This window comes from Camelina sativa, chromosome 20, assembly GCF_000633955.1.
Source record: "Camelina sativa cultivar DH55 chromosome 20, Cs, whole genome shotgun sequence".
Taxonomy (NCBI): Eukaryota; Viridiplantae; Streptophyta; class Magnoliopsida; order Brassicales; family Brassicaceae; genus Camelina; species Camelina sativa.
Genome location: NC_025704.1, coordinates 8,964,246 through 8,980,266, shown reverse-complemented (window position 1 = coordinate 8,980,266; position 16,021 = coordinate 8,964,246). Strand labels below are relative to the sequence as shown.

Below are 16,021 nucleotides of genomic sequence, written 5' to 3'. Positions count from 1 at the left end.
AAAGGATCAGCGTCCTCTCAAAAATAACCCGGTTTGTAATTTAGAGGGCTTCGATCGATTAAAGACATTAAAATTGTTATTTGACCTAAAAAAAAATTTCTCCTTTCGATCGCCGTCTTCCCAGATCCCGTTCATATGTTTATTTTTTTCTTTCTACTTCATCTCTCGAGAATCTCTCCGTCTTCGTGTTGTGATGAGTTTGTGGCGGTGATTGCGTGCATATTCCACCAGATGTAAAAGAAGATAGATGGTGAGAGAAAATCATGGATAAGCTTCCTTCTGGGTTTATAGATTAGAAGGTAAAAAACCAAAATTTATTTTTCATAATTAACCTGTTATTTGTAAGTTTTTTGGTCCAGACTAATTGATACGGTTTGATTATACATGAAGAATCCATTTTATAAACGTTATGTTTTGACATGGATGAAGGTGGTATACTTATACACTACTTTTTTTTTTTTTTTAGTAGTTCGTCTTTTGTGCTTATTACAAGTTTTTGGCAAAGATTCAGGAAGCATTTGGACTTTTCGTGATGCCAAACCAGGTCTCATTTGATAAATTTTTTTTGTTTTGTTTTGTTGAAACTGTTAACTAAACTCATTGTTTATTTGGTCCCTTATTGTCTCTTCGTTTGGAAACATAAATTTTGTGACAGACATGAACATCTGGACGGACTTTCAAATGATGTTGGAACTGGATTTACATTGCCAGCCATCTTCTTCAGTACACACTATGGATCGAGCAGCTGATTCGCTAGGCTAAGATTAAACGGGAATGATGGGTGTTTCGAAAGTAAGCCTAGCTGATCTGAAATGTTTCTTTTTTGAGATTCTGTTTAACTGCTTCTTCTTCTTCATTTTGTTGTTCAGTTTGGATCATTGGGTGTATCTATCTGTTGACGGCTTGATGCATTTTAATATAGACAGAATATTGAGTTTGATTGTTTTAGTATGATGGTTCATGTTTGAGTGTGAAAGTATTTGCAGGATTTTGTTTGAGTGTTAACCATAATCCATTGTAGCTTCTTAATTTATATCTTTGTTACAACACTAATGACTATTTGTTTTGTGTGTAATAGTCTTTTAAAACGATTGTTGCCTCACTAATATGGATACACGTCTCATTGGGGGATCAGAAGATGGATTGGATCAGAGGATACAAATTTTGGTAGTTACAGAAGTGGTTTCGTAATTTTGAGCTGATGATTTAGTGGTAAAGATTCATGTCTTTGATTTGTAAGACGTTTGATTTTTTTACCTTTATTATTGATTTTGAAATTTTGTTTTTTGGGTTGTTTATTTTTTCAGTCAGATGACAAGTATGAGTAAAACATCCTAAAAAGACGGTAATGCTGACTTCTTCAGTCCATGGTATAGTACGTGTTTGGAAAACATTTAGTGGTTTACCATCAAATGACAAAATCATGTGATATAATTAGATGGTTTCTTGGGTGTTCGTGATTATTAATGAATCAATTGTTTAAATACGAAAGCTCTTAAATTAGAGCCAGGTGCAAACATATTATGTTCTATGTGCCTAGACTTTATAATTAGTCAAATTACTAACATTAATCTATTTGTATTGATATTGTTATATAGCCTGTTTTGAAATGCATTTTCTGGCTCTAGACTTATACGGACTTATACGGAGTGGCTGGAGAACCTGTGGGAAGAAGACTTTCAGATCGAACTGTGAGATGTGCATAGCAACGTAAGTAACTCATGCTATCTCTAAATTTATCTACTAGGCGTTTCATTTGCTCTAACTGATTCAACTGAATGACCAAGAATAAAATCAACGATTGTTAAACTTCCATTCTCATATAAGATTTTTTTGCAACCTCAGGAACACTGGGACTAGATTATCAGAACCAGTATGTTGTGGAGTTTCATACAAGCGCCCAGGTATACAATATAAAAGCAACGGACACATCTCTCGACAAAAAAGGTCACAACTTTTGGCTTGAGTCAATATGACGGAAGAAGCACTAAAATTCTATAAAAACGTTGAAGCAGGTCATCGCACTAAGTGAAAGAAGAAGAAGAAATACTCTCCACCTTATGTTTTTATTTTCTTTGTACCCAACTAACTATCGACCTTACGTTTATATCTATCATTTAGTTTGTTAAAAATTAAGAAAATATGCTATTTTGCATGTTATGTTGTTAACATTCATTTGTCCCAAAAGAAAAGAAAGACGTTATTCATATTGTTAAATTTTATTTGTGCTGTCATATTGTTTATATATTTTGGTACAAATTATACTGACACGGACAATAGAACTGGTTTTAAATTTTCAACAGTGTCAATAGGAAGCCATAGGGACATAAATAGGTTTCTCTACTAAGATCTTTCTGTTTTTTGAGACGGGTTATGTAATTTGTGTTTCTTTTGCAAATAGCACTAGGATTTTACATAATTAATAAATTTAATTAGTTAGCATTTTTGAAAATATATGATCATCTTTTATTTTTAATAATATAGTATAACATTGATATAATACTTTCTGTTTTAAACCAAAAGTGTTACAGTAAAATCTCTATAAATTAATAAAGTCAGGACCATAGAATTTTATTAATTTATAGAGGTTTTAATTTATCGATAAATTAATAATTATTAATTTATAGAGAGACTTTCCTAATTTGGTAAAAAATATTAAAAATAAGATTTAATCTTTATAACTAATATTTTTATAAAATCAGTTACAATGAAATTAACAATTATCTTGTTTTAAAGATAGTACTCAAAGATTTTTATATAGTAAAATTATTAAAAATGAACTCTAATAAAAAAATAATGTGTAGATATATACATATATTTAGATAATTTTATATAATTATTAATTTATATTATTGATGAGACTATTTATTTACAAAGGAGTTCCACAAAAATTATTATTTTATTATATTATCGAATAGTGTCCAAAATTACACTAGTCCCAACTTGGGACCGGAAAATTTTATTAATTTATAGAGGTTATTAATTTATTGAGTATTAACTTATAGAGGTTCTACTGTATACTACAATGTATCGCATGTTAATTAGTATCCACATTTAGATCTATCAATTAAACTAAAGTACGTTGGGTGGATGTGACTGTGGGTTTAAATATTTTAATCAAAAAGTTATTTTGTAATACTATTGTAATCTGTTTTTCTACAGGTTAAAGATCTTTAAACCAATTTGTTGTGGGACGGGTCTATAGCATATGTATTTATACTATTAAACCAACACTAAAACTATTTATTTAAATATTTCATATATTATATATTTAAAATGGAATTAATTAAGTTATAAATGATATCCATCTTTATCCATACTTACAAAATATACACACATGTCAAAGAAAAAACAAATATTTTATTTATACTGATTCGACTAACATTTTAATAATTAAAAATATTAAAATATAATAAAAATAAATTTTTATCCTGCGGTATACTGCGGGTTCAATCCCAGATTAAGTACCCATGGTTTATATTTAACAAACAACCATATATTTAACAAACAACCAATTACACAGTTCAACTAAAACAATACAAAACACACTCCACAAAGATTTGAACCAGCGGTATCATAAAATAACAATACTATTCAGCAGATGAGAAAAATTAAAACAATACATATTAATACACTTTCATACATTTTACTAATATATAGAAATAAATTGTACTAATAAAAATTAAATCAGATTCGTCCCGCGGTGTACCGCGGGTTCAGACCTAGTATGTTAACAATTACATGTGTACATTTCATATAATTAATAACTACTTTATTTTATATTTCAAGTTAACAACGCATACATAAACCACGCATCGCGTGGGCTACTTTCTTGTCTAGCTTCAGGTTTCAGGTAAGAGCTTCAAAGTCTTTAACGCGTTTTAATTATTCTTCCTACATCTCTTATATATCTCTCACACCCATAAGCTTTTTCAGTTTTGTTCTAAAGATCATTCGTTTGTTTTATTGTTATAACATATAGATCTTAAACTTTTGGTCTCATATATTATTTGCGTTTCTTTGTCTTGCAGAAGAAGAAAAGAATATGTCGATGGTTGAAAAATACAACGAGAAAGAGCAACAAGAGTTTGTTGGGTTTAGGTTTCATCCTACGGAGCAGGAACTCATCCGCTATTGTCTTGGGCGTAATAAGGTTGCCAAAACATCGAATAAAGTATTAGAGTTAGAAGACAAGACCGATTTATATGCCAAAGAGCCGTGGCGGTTGACTCACACCGAGACAGAGTTTTTCGAAACTAACGAGTGGTACTACTTCGTGACACGGACTGGGAAGAGCCGCAAAGTCAAAGGAGAGACGTGTGAGGGACGTTGGAAAGCCCTTGGGAAGCTGAGTAATGTCGTATCAGAAGATAAGCGTGAGGTGATTGGGAAGAAGAGGAGTTTTAGTTTCTACGTCAAAGGTGAGAGCAACCCGAGTGGTTGGACCATGACGGAATTCTATACCCTTGATGGTGGCTCATTCCAAAATCATGTTCTCTGCCACCTTAAAGGACCATGATTCAGTGTTTTGGTTAATGTCAGTGATGAGGATGACTTCTACTTTTATTTTATTTTACTTCAATTCTAAGTTTAGTTTGAAAATTCCTAGTAGACTTATTTATTTATGAACAACAATATCATAAGTTTTCTTGTTTATTTAAAGACATAGAGATGATAGATCATTAAAGTTCTTATGAGCTTTCAATTTCTTATAAACAGTAACAATTTTCTTGTTTGAGGATAAAATATGGTTTCATCTAATGTATTATGAATCTATGATACACTGAAGTATCTGAATAAAGCTTGCATCCTTAGCAAACTAACAGATGCTTTGTAAGTCATAAATTTATTAAAGAGAGGCAGAGCAAATGGTGGAAGAGAGAAACAGAGCAAATCTCAAGAAACAGAACCAAAAAAAGGCAAGACAACATGTCATATTGTTTATACAAAAGATATTTAGACCTTATACTAATTTCTTCATGATGATTCTGGTACTATTATTTTATACCATATTGAACATTACTGTTCAACAGAAACTGAACTGAAAATTAATTAGCTAAATGAAGCATATTTCTTCATGATGATTCTGGTGCTATTATTTTATACCATATTATTTGCGTTTATTTGCTACCTGATTGAAGATTACTGTTAAACAAGAATTGAACTGAAGATTAATTACCTAAATGAAGAAAATTACTGGTTGATTAAAAGTAAAACGAAAGGTAGAATAGTAATGCAATCATAAACTAAAATTGAAGCAGAAGCCGTTTACTTTTGAGTTTTGAGTTAACTCTTAACATGAGTATCTCTTTTTCTTTTGGTCAACTTGAGTATCTATTGCACTGTTCAGTTTAGCTAAAAATAATTTCTTTCCTTGTTAGAACAACTCTTAACATGAACCATGATCGTGTCTATTGAATAAAAAATGGCATCCATTTCAAAAAATTTAAGAACAACTCTTTCTAGAAGAAAGAGAAAAAAAAAAAAGAAAGAATAAAAATCCTCTATTTACAAGGAACAAGTCTATCTCTAACTAGGAAGAACCAAATGTTGAATAATCATCATTGGAGCCGAGAAGTCACATTGATGAAGGTATCTTCAGGACAAGGAATCGTTAAACCGCCCATCGGATGATCAAACCCAAACTCTTCTTCCGATTTACTGAGAAGAGCTTGAAACAAAGGTTGTTTCAAGTATGAGATTGGCACCACATATCTCTTCTTCTGGCTCTCTCCTACGTACACCGCAAGAAACCCTTTAGGGGCCGCCGAGGCTGCTCTGGTGGAGCGGCTTAGGATCTTCTTTGCACCCAATAGACTTCTCACCAAAGCCATTTCTATTTCTTTTGTCTGAAAAGTTTGAATTTTCTTTAAAGCTTCTGAAGATGAATGAAAAGATTTAAGTTATTGGATTGCTTGTTGGTTGTTGATGATGGAAAAGAGTGGGTTAAGTGTGTTTATATAGAAAGATCAATGAAGGACTTGAAACATCTCTGAGAAAAATCATTGAAACTTGTGGTACTGAAGCGTGTGGGACAGACTAGACACTAAAACAGAGTTCACATGGTTCTGTCTTTACCAATTGGAAAAGATGCATTAATGAAATTTGGTTTTGATGAGATAATTAATGGAACTTGTAACAAGATCCTAAAAACAAACTCCATTTGCAATTCACAAGGGACTGTTTTCTCAATGTTTTATAAGATAAGACATGCTATTGTTAATAATAAGGCCCAGCAAGTGTCTTTTCTTCATGTTCTGTGATGATCATATTCTCTCATCTCAGAGGTGTATTTTAATAAGACTTTCAAGTGGGGACCTGAAGTGGCTCAACAACAGAACAACAAGTGATCTCTTTCAAGGGTTTAAGTTATTATTCTCTGCATTTATAATATTGTGAAGTGCTGAAAACATCCAGTGGTTTGAAGTCCATTAATCTATTTATACATCCCAGAGATAGAACTAACTCTTCAAACCACCAAGAACCCGAAGCTTGAATCTGAGCATCAATTTTTTTTCTTCTCAAAAGCTTAAGACACAAGAACTGGTTTGGTTCAGAGGCCTACTGGGTGCAAAGATAATTATCGGATTTTCTGTAGAGGCTACAAGCAAAAGGACAGTTTCAGCACCAAAGGGGTTTTCTTGCGGTGTACGTTAACGAAGACCAGGTCGGAAAAGAACAAATATTTGGAAAAAGGAAAAACTAACACTAGTTAGCACGATTTACGGATAGAATACTCAATATTTGCTTTTCTTTCGAAAAAGAGTTGTTCAAGACGTTACAAAACTCAAAATTATGTCATGCTTTTTGTAAGAAGCAATGGCGCCAATAATACTTCATCTTGATGTATACATATAAGGTGTATCGTTATCACCGAGAGGATTTGCTTAACTTCATGAAGATACTTGATCTTAATCTTAAGGCTAATGTCACAGTGATTTCCTCACCAATGTTAACATCTTAGGTACTTAAATTATGTTGGTTCAGAGACAAGCAAGGTATTGAAGATCTCATTACCGAAATTCAGTTGTATGTGAGCATGAGTGTTCTTTATTCCGTTTTCGCTAACGAAAGATTGGTTACTCTTCTGGAATCGATAAGTGAGAGATGATTTTTTTTAAGTCTTGAAAATTGAATAACAGGTTGATATTCACAACAATGGTGCATTTCAAGAAAGTTATATACCTTGATCTCTGGCTTAAGAAGGAACTTGGCTCTGCTTTAATCAAAGCACATGCCTTTGACTTCTTGTCTCAGACTCTGACTTTACCACGAACCGAAACATAGCCCCTCTATTGAACAACTTTGACCACTGCACAAGAATCTTCTTTTACTAAATTTCATGTGTGATTCTATTTGTGGATATAATAAGAAAAAAAAAACAACTTGACCAGTGACGGAGACTTATGGTTCTGTTGTTGGGAAACTTCAGGTCCCCACTTTGAAGTTGTTATGAAAACAATTTAGACCACAGAGATTAGAGAATAGGATGATCACAGAACATGGAGAAGAGAAACTAGCTGGTCATTATTATTGACTATAGCATGTCTTATCTTAAAAAAACATTGAGAAAACAGTCCCTTGTGAATTGCACATGGAGTTTGTTTCTAGTTTCTTGTCCCACACTCAATTAATTATCATTCAAGACAAAATTGCATTAATGCATCTTTTCCAAACGGTGAAGACAGAGCCATGTTCTCTGTTCTAGTGTGTCCGACGCTTCAAGACCACAAGTGTGAATGATCTTTCAGAGAGCTAGGTTGTTCGTTGATCTTTCTATATATACACACTTAACTCATTCTTTCTATCATCAACCAACAACAAGCAAATCCAATAACTTGAATCTTTTCATACATCTTCAGTTCAGAAGCTTCAAAAAGATTTCAAACTTTTCAGACCAGAAGAAATAGCAATGGCTTTGGTGAGAAGTTTATTGGGAGCAAAGAAGATTCTAAGCCGTTCCACCGCAGCACCAAAAGGGTTTCTTGCGGTGTACGTAGGAGAGAGCCAGAAAAAGAGATATTTGGTGCCGGTCTCATATTTAAACCAGCCTTCATTCCAAGCACTGCTCAGTAAATCCGAGGAAGAGTTTGGATTTGATCATCCGATGGGTGGCTTAACGATTCCTTGCCCTGAAGATACCTTCATCAATGTGACTTCTCGGCTCCAATGATGATGATCCAACATTTTTTGTTCTTCCTAGTTTAGAAATAGACTTATTCATTGTAGATAATTGAGCATGTTTGCTCTTTAATTATTCTTGAAAGAGTTGTTCTATAAGTTTAGAGAGTGAATGCCATTTTTATGCGAAAGACAAGATTCATGTCAATACATTTTGGATCGATCAATCAATCATTGAAAATGAAAGACCAAACACCAAACCAATTGAATAACTAACTATTTATAACTATTTATAGTATAATTGATTACGATTAATACAATTAAGTTGAGGTTTTAATCATCCGGATCCGTGGCGCAATGGTAGCGCGTCTGACTCCAGATCAGAAGGTTGCGTGTTCGATTCACGTCGGGTTCAATCCCCCGAACTTTAATCCGGATTCTTTTTTAATTCTTCTATTGCCTATTTCCTTTCTCTGGTTCGGTATCTCTTAACCGGAAGTTTTGGTTTAAAATTTTCAGTCTAAAATAGTTCATACAAAACCATATACAATAGGGTTTTGAAGAAAGTATTAGGGTTTGAAGATCGATCAGCCATGGATTCAGAGGAAGAGAAAACGGGAGAGATTTACGGAACATCACAATCTTCCTCGCTGATACAAGGTATTTTTGAGCAAGCTGCCATAGATGAACAAGAGGAGAACAGGGGAGAAATCCATGATGAAGACGAAGAAGAAGAGTATAGATCTCAACCAGACCCGATTCCACTCGATATAACCTTGGAGATACTCTCAAGACTTCCTGCAAAATCTATTATGAGGTTTCTCTGCGTATCAAAGCTCTGGTCTTCCTACACTACACTTCCAAGTTTTATCAGCTCATTCGCGAGTCGGCCACGGCGTCTTGTGCTCACCTTCTTGAAATATAAAAAGCGGTTCGTTTTCTCGTTCCCTCAACACGAGAATACTGACGGTTCTTATTCTCCGTTCTACAGTTATGAGATGAAAAACGCAAACTCTTGGAGGCGGAGCTGCAGTTATTATCCGTCTCAATCCGTCCAGGGCTTTATTTTCTTCAAAGGAAACGTGTTTTGGAACCCAACCACGCAACAGGTTTTACAGTTACCAAAGCCCACAAGAAATCTCCTGTTTCAGGGACAGACTTATTTAGGATACGATCCATTGGAGGGTAAATACAAAATTCTGGTCATAAACTCCCAACAGCATCGGATTCTTACATGGGGAGCTCAATGGAGATTAATACCCAATGGTTTCCCTTCGCATTTTCCTGGTATATACTTAGGTTGCGTTGATGGAGTTCTCTATTATGAAGCCTTTTTTGTTATTGGTGGTGAAAAATGTATAATGAGCTTTGATGTCGGATCTGAAAAGTTCAATCCTATACATTTTCCCGAGGGTAGTTCCAATTTGTATACTTTTATGATAGTACCTTATGAGGAGGGAAGGTTAGCCTTAGTTGGTACTACATATTACCCTACTATATCTGTTAAGCTATGGGTTTTGGAAGATGCAGATGGACACGAATGGACGTGTAAAAGCTTTACCTTACCTCCTAGGACTAGGAGAGGATGGAATAACCTATTATTAAAGGGTGTTAGCGATGCTGGTGAGCTTGTTTTTACACCAAGGGTTTTGACAGACTCGTTTTATGTTTTATATTTCGATCCAAGGAGAAACACTATTAGAGAAGCCTTGTTTCAAGGAATTTTTGGTGATGAATTCGGATGCCGTTACAGACTTGGTGACAACAGTAAGTACAGCAGTACATTCAACTTGGATGTGTTCCCAAATCACATGGAGAATTTCGTGTCTTTGTAGTAAAGTAGCGCCCTTCATCGCTCAAATTCTCTCTTTAATGCTTTTTTTGCACTTTCTTTGTTTTCCCTTTCAACAACACCTCAAATTTATGAAACTTCTCTATGTCTTTGATTTTTCTAGTGAAATTTATTAAGTTGAACCCATCCCAACATGATTTTTTTTTTTTGGTTTTGCTATCACAATATCTTATTATATAAAGTTTGGTTCTTAAAGTTAGTAGACATGTGTTAGTTTTAACAATCGGAGATCAAAGTTAAAAACTCACCAGATCGTGACACGTGTCAGTTTTAACGATTAAATATCCAAGTTAGTAATTCATCAGATCGTGACACGTGTCAATTTTAACGATCTGAAATCACAGGTTTCAAGTTTGGTAAAACGATGCATAAGATCATTGTCATTTTATTATATTAAAAAAAATTTGTTAATCATAAAAGGAAAAGGATTGTAAATACACCCCACTATATAAGCAAATATATGATGACATATTTTTCACGAAACATTATAATTTCGACTAGATTTGTTTTTCTTGGTAAAATTTTGTTTTTTGTTTTTTATTAACCTTTTATTTGACACATCATTGTTCTTGAACAAGTCTGGAAGGCAATTTGTTTGTTGTCTAATCATAATAACTATATATAAAGATTCCTAGATATTACCACATGTTTTCGTCGTCGTTTCTTTGAATTTTGTTTCGTTTCTCAATTTCATAATGCATACTACGCAATCTTTAACTATGAATTGTTAACAAAGTTTTTTATAATTAATAACTAAGGTTTTTGAGATTAACAAAATTTTCACGTTGTTATTATCATTTCTATTAATTTGCAGGACAGGTTGTATAAAAAAATATGAATACACAAATGCAAGATAACAACAAAGAGTATATAACACTATATCAACTAAACAGAAAGCGTTCTTATCATCGAAAGATAGTACGTCTTACAAGAAAGTGGGAAGCAAGAAATTTTTTAAAAACATAATGAGCTCATTGGAATAAATTTTCTCATAAAATACAAAAGGGATTAAGGAAAATATACAGAAAATTATTAATTCTAAAAAAATGTAAATACTCACTTCTATATAAACATAGATCATCTCATATTATTCATCTAACAAAATAATTTATTCAAAAATATTGCTTTCAACTTTGTTCTATTGGTCAAACTTTTTTAATGGGAAGACAAATTTTTCTTAATTTTTTAAACCAAAATATACTTCTCACTCTATCTTTTCAGTTTGGAATAGGTAAGATTAATGTGTTGACAAAAAAAAATGGAAGATTAATATATGCATCTTTTTTCTAATACTGTATTTTAAGATTTATTATAATAGTTTTAGATTGTTTTATTTAATTTATATTTTCATCTTTGAATTATTTGAGATTCATATATTACCGTGCTTATAATTTTCTATTATTTTATTAATTATGTCAAATTACTTTTCCTCTATTTTTTCAACCTTGATTGGTTGGTCATAGACCTTTTTTTTTGTGCAAACATAATTCTTACCATTCGTTCAATCTCAAAAGGAGATAAAGAGGAGAAGGTCATCAACCTAATGGTTGGATAAAATAGGCTAATCAAATACAAGCCTACAACAAACATAGATAGATTAGAAAACATAAATCTTTGTTGATAGATCCATAGGAGCTTGGAGACAGAGGCTACATCATGGTGTGTCAAAGAAACTTCCATGAGTACATTGAGAAATTTAATATTAGTTACTATCAAAAGATTTTGTGAAGTTTGAAAAGGATATTTAGTTTCATTGTTTGATGGAGCAAGCCACTTTGAGATAGTTAAAAGACGTGAACATGTTATCTCCACACATGAGGAGGGCAGAGCCGAGGTTCTCTATATGGTGGAGGAGGTTGGACGCAAGGTTATCTCCCCAAGGGAGGAAGATGGGGGAGGTTGGATGCAAAGTTATCTCTCCAAGGGAGGAAGGCAGAGCGAAAGTTCTCTCCATGGTGAATGAGATTGGACGCAAGGTTCTCTCCATAAGGGAGGAATGCAGAACCGAGGTTCTCTCCATAAGTGTATTGTGATGTAATTTGTTTTTTATTAAATTTTTTGAGCCAACAATTTTAGTGATTAAAGAAAGTATGCAAAAATGAATGTAAAGAGACATATAATAGTTGGCTTAATTTGATTATATAGACGTTTTCTAGGTGGTGGTAAATAATATATTTGTAACATACAATATACCTAGGTGTAAAAAATACACTGAAACAACCCTTCCCTTTTTTTTTTTTTTTAATGCCTTAATTTACTAGTGGTCTCATACCCACTAACATCCTAACAACAATCAATAACCGCGGATAACCAAATAAAACAATTCCAATAGAATTCCAACATAAATAATCCAATAACCAATAACATCATAATCCAAACAAAGAAAATAACCAAAAGCTAACATCCAACAATGTTCCAATGACTTAATCTAGCAACCTAACATCAGCTAGACCACAATCAATCAAGTCTCTAGAACATCCTCCTCCTCATTGCCTTTGATTCCACGATCACACTTTTCCTTTACCTGCACACCACAAACAACAATTGAGATGCGTAAGTATTATCATAAATACTTAGTGAGGCCGTCCTCCCATCTACTAGGTTATACACACAAGCATATGAGACCCTCAAGTTATGCAAGCAAACAAAACACAAGCAATACATCAAACCAGGAAAACAAGTCTCGGTTGAGACTGGTGTCGACCGATGCCCCAGAAAGTGTCGACCGATGCTGAACCAAGGGTGTCGACCGATGCCACAAGGGTGTCGACCGATGCTGTCACCAACAGTGTCGACCGATGCTCGAATGGTGTCGATCGATGCCATATCTGCAGGCGCGAACTGCGCGAACTGCGCGAACACGAACGACGAATCCCGATTCCAAACCATTCCGAATCCGTTCCAAACTCACCCAATTACCTCAGAAATCACTGGGAATCACAAAAGCAACGAACCCAAGCAACAAAACAACACAAACAGCAAAGAAAACACACAAACAAGAGAGATCTCATGCTTAGATCAACCATGGTCAAGCACTCACCTCTTTCCAGGAAGATTCTGAACAGTAGGAACGAAATCCTCACTCCTAGCAAGCTTCTAACTCTTTCCCAGCTCCAAAACTCTCAAGAACAGCAAGTAATCTCCCAAACTTCTCCCAAAAGCTTAAGAACTCTCTCTCCTTTCTTTTTCTCTCAACAGCGGCGAGTACAAACAAATAATACGACCTAGGGTCGTTTTTCCCCTTTTACACACGATTTAGGGATTCCCTAAACCAACCACGCAAACCGGACAAATAAAATTGAACCGACCAAACTGGTCACAATTGGTGTCGATCGATGCCTCACGAGAAGGTGTCGATCGACACCCTTACCAAAATACCAAAAATTGGTTTGCGGGTGTTACAATTCTCCCCCACCAATATGGATTCGTCCCCGAATCCCGCAATATCGTCCACCTGCCAAGGACCTCCGTGCCACCGTCAGCACGGCCCGCATGTCCCCAGACCGGACTAAACACCGTCAGCCAAGGTTTCCCGTGCCACTGTTGCAACAGCCCGCACACCTCCGACTGACCCTCGAGGTCTCCCTCTAGCCAATATACTCGCATCATAAACACTATTTGCTCACAACTCAGTGCTTCCCCCGTCCGTGGTCGCAACCAACGAATCATGCCGGCTCGCTATCAGGCCAACCGCCTTAAGCTACGGCATCCAGGAAGTCACACACACACACTCCCCCCGCTCTCGGGTCGCAACCCTCGAGACATACCGGCTCACTGCCGAGCCTTGGCTCACAGCTACGGTATCCAGGGAGCCTCACATATCCCGCTCTTGGGTCGTCACCCTCAAGCGCGCTCTCAGATCGTCATCCGAAGCAACATACCACTCCCACTCTCTGGCCACAAAGTCCATCGAGCTATCGGTATCACGTGAGTTGGGCCCGCACGGCCTTGAGCAAAATCAAACACTGATGCCAACGAGTATCTACTGGCTAGATCTACCTCAACATTTCCACAAAACTTTCCCTTTTTAGAAACTTCCTATTTATGGAAACCTTCCTTTTGTGGAAACTTTCTATTTATGGAAACTTTCCAAAAATAGACACCCGAGCTATTTCTCTTTCCCCATGACAACAACAGTCAAACATAAAGAAAAATACTCATCTTATTAATCTCAAAAATGTCATAATCGTTACAATCTCAACGAACATACATCAGAAAAAGCCAAAAAAATACAACAACCGGAGCCAACAACCCGCATCCCGAGCACCACCTCATCTTGATACTTAGTCGCACAACCAACCACCCCTAAGCGACCAAATATCAAGAGAGATGGGCTGGAATACTCCGTACTTGCTCCAGCCACGGACTACAACCCGGACCCGGCTAGACAAGCTAAAGTCGCGGTCTGCTTCTCAAACCACTTCTTAAACCTTGCCTTCATCCTCGCCTCGGGCTCCCAAGTCTGCTCCTCTACTCCGTCACAGTCCCACAGGACTCTCATCAAAGGAATCTTCTTCTTCCGAAGTTCCTTGACTCTCCTCTCGAGCACCCTCACTGGTCTCGCCTCTAAAGTCATGTTAGGCTGAAGATCCTCAGGAATCTTAGCCAACAACTGATCACCCTCGTGAAGACACTTCCTCAGCATCGACACATGAAATACCTTGTGGAACGCACGCATAACCTCAGGCAACTCCAGCCTATATGCCACTGGTCCCACCCGCTCAACCACTCTGAACGGACCCATGTACCTCGGACTCAACTTAGTCTCTGTCAATGACCTGTTCGGACCCCGCAACATGGCCATCTTGAGGTACACTCTATCACCAACCTGAAACTCAAGATCCTTTCTCCTCTTATCAGCATAGCTCTTCTGCCGATCCTGAGCCTCCTTCATGTTCAGCCTCAAAACCCGAATCTTCTCCGAGGTCTCCTGAACAAAATCTGCACCAAATATGCTCCTCTCCCCCACCTGAGTCCAACATAAAGGTGTACGACACGGCCTCCCATACAGGGCCTCATAAGGAGCCATCCCAATACTAGCCTGGTAGCTGTTGTTATAAGCAAACTCCACCAAGCTCAAGTGATCTGCCCAATGACCACCCCAATCCAGCACACACATCCTCAATAAATCCTCCAAAATCTGGATCGTCCTCTCTGACTGACCGTCCGTCTGAGGATGATAGGCTGTACTCATATGCACCTTCGTGCCCATCTCTGCCTGAAACGCCCTCCAGAACACCGAAGTGAACTTGGAATCTCTATCAGACACAATACTAGCAGGCACACCGTGCAATCTGACTATCTCCCTCACGTACTTCTTGGCCAAAACCGCTGCTCCATCAGTTTTCTTGATGGCCAGAAAATGCGCGGACTTAGTCAAACGGTCCACAATGACCCAAATAGCATCAAACGTCCTCGACACAGGCAAACCCACCACGAAGTCCATCGTGATCAAATCCCACTTCCACTCTGGAATGGGTAAACTCTGTAACAAACCACCAGGAACCTGATGCTCCGCCTTCACCAGCTGGCAAGTATCACACTTCGCCACCCAGTCAGCTACGTCCTTCTTCATCCCGACCCAGTGATAATACCGCTTGAGGTCACGGTACATCTTGGTCGCTCCTGGATGAATAGAGAACTTGCTCGAATGAGCCTCTCTCAGTATCTCCTGCCTCAAATCCTCACCCTTGGGCACACAGATCCGACCATGCACAAGGATGGTACCATTAGCAGAAACCTGATACTCTGCACCCGCAGCCTTAGAGGCATTCACCAGCCCCTCATCGCTCTCCTGAGCTAACCTCACTCTACTCAGCAAATCCGCTCTATCAGCTGCCTCCAAACCCAAAGGTTCCTGTGAGATAGCACACAAACTCAATGCACTAATCTCACCTACCAACGCCTCCATATCCTGCTCCTGAGCCGAAGCCACCCGCTTCCGACTGAAGGCATCTGCAACCAGATTAGCTTTATCAGGATGGTAAGCTATGTCCAAATCATAATCCGCTACTAACTCCATCCAACGCCTCTGCCTCAAATTCAGCT

The 16,021-nt window shown here is 36.7% G+C and overlaps 4 protein-coding genes, 1 long non-coding RNA gene and 1 other non-coding gene across 13 annotated transcripts; 5 read left to right on the top strand and 1 right to left on the bottom strand.

The window, feature by feature from the left end:
- On the top strand, nt 64–2,217 carry LOC104770128. Of its 8 annotated transcripts, none has more exons than XR_764488.2 (7): nt 65–299; nt 467–544; nt 656–792; nt 1,079–1,212; nt 1,308–1,370; nt 1,599–1,710; nt 1,846–2,217. It is a non-coding gene; the product is annotated as an uncharacterized LOC104770128 (long non-coding RNA). The 8 variants fall into 8 exon arrangements; XR_764489.2 differs by having other exon boundaries at nt 1,308–1,375; XR_002037127.1 differs by having other exon boundaries at nt 66–299; nt 1,308–1,345; nt 1,629–1,710.
- Nucleotides 3,993–4,519, top strand: LOC104772336 (NAC domain-containing protein 30-like). Its single transcript, XM_010496966.2, has one exon. The coding sequence runs from the start codon at nt 4,046–4,048 to the stop codon at nt 4,517–4,519; it is 474 nt and encodes a 157-aa protein (XP_010495268.1). The 5' UTR covers nt 3,993–4,045.
- Nucleotides 5,390–5,924, bottom strand: LOC109131453 (auxin-responsive protein SAUR20-like). Its single transcript, XM_019242550.1, has one exon. The coding sequence runs from the start codon at nt 5,832–5,834 to the stop codon at nt 5,562–5,564; it is 273 nt and encodes a 90-aa protein (XP_019098095.1). The 5' UTR covers nt 5,835–5,924; the 3' UTR covers nt 5,390–5,561.
- LOC104770127 (auxin-responsive protein SAUR24-like) lies at nt 7,751–8,352 on the top strand. Its single transcript, XM_010494492.2, has one exon. The coding sequence runs from the start codon at nt 7,913–7,915 to the stop codon at nt 8,171–8,173; it is 261 nt and encodes an 86-aa protein (XP_010492794.1). The 5' UTR covers nt 7,751–7,912; the 3' UTR covers nt 8,174–8,352.
- On the top strand, nt 8,465–8,536 carry TRNAW-CCA. Its single transcript has one exon. It is a non-coding gene; the product is annotated as a tRNA-Trp (tRNA).
- Nucleotides 8,715–9,956, top strand: LOC104772335 (putative F-box protein At1g50870). The gene has a single exon (XM_010496965.1). It carries the CDS (start codon nt 8,715–8,717, stop codon nt 9,954–9,956), a length of 1,242 nt encoding a protein of 413 aa, XP_010495267.1.

What these genes read in the sequence shown, in the direction of transcription:
- LOC104772336 (XM_010496966.2), top strand. Translation starts at nt 4,046, where the DNA reads ATGTCGATGGTTGAAAAATACAACGAGAAAGAGCAACAAGAGTTTGTT.
- LOC104770127 (XM_010494492.2), top strand. Translation starts at nt 7,913, where the DNA reads ATGGCTTTGGTGAGAAGTTTATTGGGAGCAAAGAAGATTCTAAGCCGT.
- LOC109131453 (XM_019242550.1), bottom strand. Translation starts at nt 5,834, where the DNA reads ATGGCTTTGGTGAGAAGTCTATTGGGTGCAAAGAAGATCCTAAGCCGC.
- LOC104772335 (XM_010496965.1), top strand. Translation starts at nt 8,715, where the DNA reads ATGGATTCAGAGGAAGAGAAAACGGGAGAGATTTACGGAACATCACAA.